General features: G+C 38.9%; 1 protein-coding gene across 1 annotated transcript; it reads right to left on the bottom strand.

Annotated features, from left to right (window-relative positions):
- Nucleotides 1-1,393: 1,393 nt before the first annotated feature.
- Nucleotides 1,394-2,648, bottom strand: IFNW1 (interferon omega 1). The gene has a single exon (XM_025360605.1). The coding sequence runs from the start codon at nucleotides 2,397-2,399 to the stop codon at nucleotides 1,737-1,739; it is 663 nt and encodes a 220-aa protein (XP_025216390.1). The 5' UTR covers nucleotides 2,400-2,648; the 3' UTR covers nucleotides 1,394-1,736.
- Nucleotides 2,649-6,169: the final 3,521 nt, after the last annotated feature.

Raw genomic sequence — 6,169 nt, 5'->3', positions numbered from 1 at the left:
GGAGTGCAGTGGCGCCATCTTGGCTCACTGCAACCTCCGCCTCCTGGGTTCAAGCGATTCTCCTGCCTCAGCCTCCCGAGTAGCTGGGACCACCACGCCACCACACGCAGCTAATTTTTGCATTTTTTTTTTTTTAAGTGGAGACGAGGTTTCACCGTGTTGGCCAGGATGGTCCGAATCTCCCTACCTTGCGAACCGCCCCTATCTCCCGACCTCGCGATCCGCCACCTGCGGCCTCCCAAAGCGCTGGGATTACAGGCGTGAGCCACTGCGCCTGCCCTCTGAAAACAGCTCTTTAAAAACATATTTCAAAAAACATGAAAAAAAAAAAAACAGGAGACTTTAATCCACATTCTTCTCTAGATGCCACCTTACTTCCTTTTTCCACTTGACAAACTTCCCCAAATAATTTTCTAAACAGTGTTCTTAATTTCTCTTTTTGTATTTCCTCTTCAACTTACTCCAATTGTGTTTCTATCCCATTCATTCTACTAACCCAGATCCTCCTAAGGTCATCAACGGAGTCTGTTTCCAGGTTCGCTAGGACAGTTCAGCCCTCACCTTCCCTGAAAGCACCACTGTCTTCCCCTCGTTAGACTCTCCCTCATTCTTTCCAATTTCTCTTTCTAACTGCACTGGCTACTTTACCTCAGCCTCCTTTACATATTCTCCTTCTCTGCACTACCTTTGAATGCTGAGGGTCTGCAGGACAAGGTTATGTCCTCATCTCATTGTCCCCTCTGTTTATAAGTGACTACATTCATTCCTATGTCCTTGTTACCAGACATGCAATAAAGAATCCTAAATAAAGAATCTTAAATTAAGAATCTTAAAAGGTATTCCTTTGCCCATGGCATTCGTTGTTCACTCTAGACCCATATTCCTAACCGTCAATAAGATGTCTGCAATTTCATGTCTCCCAGGCACCTTAGAAAGGACATCTAGTATTGTTCTTTCTCATCATCATTTGCACCTAAAGCTTCTAGTATGAGAACATCATTTTCTTTTCCTTATCTTTGTAGTGTTTCATATGGTGAAATTGGTACAGCTTTACTGTTTCTTTTCCTGTAAGAATGAAAACTATTCAACACAGAAAGAAACTGTCTTTATTCACCTGTATTTCTTTTTTACAATAACTTTTTAAATTTTTGTGGGTACATAGTAAGTGTATATATTTATTGGTTGCACGAGATCTTTTGATAGAGTCATGCAGTGAGTACACCTGCTTTGCTTGACATCAATTCCAAAATATGCCACTTTGATACGTTATACATATGTAAATGGAATGAATGAATAGGTAAGTATATATTACCATCCATTCCTTGATTTGGTTCAGAAAACTAGTGCTTGAATTTTGGTTTTAGAATAAATAACTTCAAGAAGTTTTGTTTGAAAATAATTTAATAAATAACAAAATACAATATTTAACCAAATGGAAAGCTGAATATGTTTTGTAATCTTAATACAATGTAAAGGCAAACATTGGTTATATAATAATGTAAATATTATGAATATGATAAAATGTAAGAATAAATAAATAAGTAAAAATAAATAACATCTTAGGGACTGATGCCCCAGAACCTGTCTTTTTAACATATACTAGCTTAATATATTGACAAAGTACTTACAGAATTAATTCAATCAATTCTGTGATTAAAGCAGAAATAAGAGTCTTTTGAAATGACCAGAGTCACATGTGCAAGTGCTATATGGCAAATTAATCAATGAGAATCATTTCAAGATGACCCCAGGTCTCCATCTTTACTTCTCAGTCTTTCTTGCATGTTTGTTGATAAGAACAAGGATTTCATGATTTCCATTCTGACAACTTCCCAGGCACAGTCGCTGTATTTCTTCTCTTTCAGGTAGACACGGATTCCCTGGAAGTACCTCCTCAAGGTCAGTGCAGGGCTCCTAATCGCCCCAGCAGATTCTCCTTCTCGCATTACCTGCACCAAGCAGGTCTCCAGGTGTTGTAGTTGCCGATGAAGTCCAGTGTGGAGATGGTCTAGGAGGGTCGCGTTCCAGGCAGCAGAGGAGCGCTCTGTGTGGAAGAGGCTGAAGATCTGCTGTAGCATCTCATGGAGGACAGACATGACCTGGGTCTTCTGCAGCTGGCTCCCTTCTACCATCTCCTGGGGGAACCTGAAGTCTCTTCTGTCCTTGAGACACAAGAAAGGGGAGATTCTCCTCATTTGGTGCAGAAGCACCAAGGTGTTCCTGCTAAGTAGGCCATGGTTCTGAGGCAGATCACAGCCCAGAGATCTAACAGGACTATAGCTGGTCATCACTAGGGCTGCCAGCAGAGGGAAGAGGAGGGCCATTGGGAAATGAGGGTGCTGCTGGCTTTGCTGAGCTGGATATGGCTTAACCTTGGACCCTAGGTTTTCTGAAGACATTCCTTGTATGCATGGCTTTTAATAGGAAACAAATGGTTTTCATTTTCTGAAAATTTCTCTGTACTTTCACTTTCTTTTTTTGTTTTCATTTGTGTATTCTCCCTATGACTTTACGAGGATGACAACAATCTATCAATTTTGCATTAGACTTCACCTAAACTCGAGTAAACTTCAGCTGTGTCAGTACAAATGAATGCTTAATCAAATGAAAAATGTTCTGGTACTAAAGTCATAAGTGTATGTACTATATGTATGTAAATAATCAGATACACTCACACTACACTAACTTTATATATTATATATTTATATATACACATTATATATGGAATACATGTATATATAATATATGTGTATATAATATATATTTGTATATATGTGTATATAATATATATTGTATATATAATATATGTTCATATATATATGAAAAAAATCCTTTTCGCTGTTCTAGAAACAAAATTTTAACCCTTAACTTCCATTTTTACCCTTCTTACTTTACATAGGAAGTCAGGCCCTATTTGCTTTAGGATATACAAGATTATCTGCAGCAAATAAGCTCTTTAGAACCAAGAACAGGATTTTGCTGTTGTTTGTTTGTTTGTTTTTTAGAGATATTAGAGATGAGGTCTTAATCTGTCACCCAGGTTGGAGTGTAGTGGCATGATCAGAGGTCACTGCAGCCTTTAACTCCTAGGCTCAAGCAATCTCTGTGCCTCAGCCTCCTGAGTAGCTGGGACTACAGGTGTGCACCATCATGTCTGGCTGATTTTTTTTTGTTGTTGTTGTTAGAGATGAGGTCCCACTATGTTGTTCAGGCTGATTGCAAACTTCTGGCCTGAAACTGAGGCCTCCTGCCTCAGCCTCCCAAGTAGTTGGAATTACAGATGTGAGCCAAAAACGCGGGTTTGTTTGCTGTTTTATTCACAACAGAGGATGATGATGATTAGCGAATGAGCTTCTCTAATGTTTTTCTTCCTTCTAGAAAACATTCATGCAGGTCCATGTGGTTACGCTTCACTGGGACCACAGGTGAGGATTAATATACATTGCCTTTTCTTTCCATCATTTGCTTACTGAGGACAATAGTGCTCCCCTGTCTGTGTCAATATCACAGCTGGAATCCTGATTCTTTACAGGTGCATATGGATGTGGAGATTCTAATTCTCAGATATTTTACTTTCCCAGCATCTCCTCACTCACAAGATATTTATCACATCTAGTAATACCTTTTCCTCTAGAGTAACAAGTACTCTCAACCCAAACTCTTCCAGACTCACTCCCAGGGAGCAGTCTCACAACATCCTGATAACTTCAGAACTCTTTTGGTGAGAGAGGAGTGGTTACTTTGTGAGCAAAACAATTAACCCTCCAGGACCCTTGCCAGTGTCACTAGAGTGTTTGTCTGAAGGACCCTACCTCTCAGGGACGATCTCCTTTTCTCCTGACCCGTGTGTCCAGGTGTCAAAAGTTTTGACAGCCCTCAGATACTGATAGCAAAGGTTTCTTTTGTCTAAGGAAGGTGAAAGGATTACCCAATTATAATCATTTTACCTTCATTAGTCAAATAATTTTCCACCATTTGCTGACTGAGGTCAATAGTGCTCTTCTGGCTATGTCAGTATCCTAGCTTGGAATCCTGATATGGTTTTTATTGTTCAATTCTTTTACGTAAGCTATTGAACATTTCTTATCCTCAGTGTTTCTCAGGTGGGCACAGGGGATCAATGATGGTGTTGTCTTTCATTAGAAGCTTATATTACAGAAACTAGTGGTCTTCAGCTGCTCATCCAGTCACTGCAATTCTATCTAAGGGTTATTTCCTCCTCTATCTCTGACTCACTCTGACAGTGCAGGGAAGTTAGACCCGGACTTTGCTGTCAGGGAGAAAGAGTCTTCCTTACTTTACTTATTTGTAATTTTTTATTTTAAAATTTTGTATCTTATTTTTACATAGTGGTTTACTGGGCAAGGTTTGTCTTGCTGCTTCTGCATTACATTCTAGTTCATGACAAAATAATACAAATTAAAGGAAGTAAAAGAAAGACAAAGGAGCCATGCTATTTTTATCTGTAATTTACATGACTTCGGATTTTTTTCTTTTTCATTTCAACTTTCTTAGAAAGCAAAACTTGATAGTTGTTTTGGGGCAAGAAAGAAAACAGAATACGTAAGTCTGAATATCATGAAAGTGAAAGAAGGGAAGTGGCTTTCTGCTCATAAAATGGCCAAGTAAAAGCAAAATAAAATGCAGCAACATCGATGACTAGGGATTCTGGCAGAGGGGAAGAATGAGCCCAATGTTGAGGTACACAAAGACAGGGAAACGACTGTTTCTGCTAGAGGCTCAGAGAAGATCAAGTCCTGGGTCAATGAATTGCTCTTAGCTTTGCAAGACCAGACACTTGCTCTTTTGTTTCATTTAATATACATAGGACCAGTTCTGAGGAGGAAAGGGAGGCGTCACGCCAACCAGCTCACAAGAGATTGTCAACCAGTCCCCAATTACTAGAACAAGCAGCCTCCTCTGGCAGGATAATAGATGTCAGCCTTGCCTGAGCACGCTACCAAGTTAATAAAGCCACCTAGGCAATGAAAAGAGTGCTTTGAGAAACCCAGGGTAAAAAATAAAGAGAACTGGATAATCCCAAAGATTCTGCTCTTTATCTGGATAATAATGATGACGATGATACTAAAAATGATAACATTGGAATTTGTTGCATATTGACTAAGACCAGTCTCTGTTCTAAGATATTTGAAAATATTAACTCAATCTTTTCAATAACCATATTTAGATTCTACTCATTTATGCAACTTTCTGGAGAGAAATATATATCTGGAGAGATGAGCTATTCTGAAAACGCCAATGATTTAAGGTGAAACCTTTAGGGGTAGTCAGTATAGTGGCTTCTCTGGAAGACCCCATCAATGGAAGTGGAGGGTGGATATGAGCAGAGAATTTATAAACCAAGGAGAGGTCAGGGCATGAAGTCAGGTGAGCAGGACGGGTGAGATGATAAGGGATTCAGAGTTCCACATCACATACCAATGTGTTGCCATCTATTACTTTGTAGACAGAGCAAGGGGTGTGTGTTGTGAGTAAATTGAACTAATTTTAAGTCCTAAGTAAAAGTAGACCTTTTAAATAATCAAAATTGAGTATCTTTTTCTGCCAATTGTAAAAAAGGGCTAAGATTTAATGAGTAATTAATTCACTGAATTACAGTAAAACCTTTATTGACTCATCAACTGCAGACACTTAGAAGCCTTTTTATATTTGACTCTTGAGGTTTTCTTTTGTCATTTTAAGAATAAACAGAAAGGACCTAACAATTTCTAGTCTAACAATAGCCCAGCCATATGGGTTCTGAGTTTCTCCCTGAGGATGTCATTGATTCCCCAGGACATTTCCTTCAGGTCAGCCTACTGTTTTTATTTCTGAAAGGGACAACTCACCTCCAGGCCAGACTTTGTTTTGTCTACTGATAGATTCCAAGTAGGAATTTCTTCTCCTCCTAATCTTACCAGACAATGGTTGAGTATCCAGTGCCAAAAAGACCTATCGTATAAGCCAGATGGCAGACTCTATGTACTTTCTATATAGAAGCAGTGAAGGGATACTTACCAAGGATAATCTTATTTTAACCCCAAACTCCACCACAGTACTTAGTATAGTTGTCTTTATTTTTCTAACCTCATCATATTAAAAAAAATCCTAAAATACAATGACAGGATTGAAAGAAACTTGTCATCAAAATCACCATTGGCTGGACATG

Source organism: Theropithecus gelada, chromosome 15, assembly GCF_003255815.1.
Source record: "Theropithecus gelada isolate Dixy chromosome 15, Tgel_1.0, whole genome shotgun sequence".
Taxonomy (NCBI): Eukaryota; Metazoa; Chordata; class Mammalia; order Primates; family Cercopithecidae; genus Theropithecus; species Theropithecus gelada.
This window is presented reverse-complemented; position numbering and strand designations above follow the sequence as displayed.

What these genes read in the sequence shown, in the direction of transcription:
- IFNW1 (XM_025360605.1), bottom strand. Translation starts at nt 2,399, where the DNA reads ATGTCTTCAGAAAACCTAGGGTCCAAGGTTAAGCCATATCCAGCTCAG.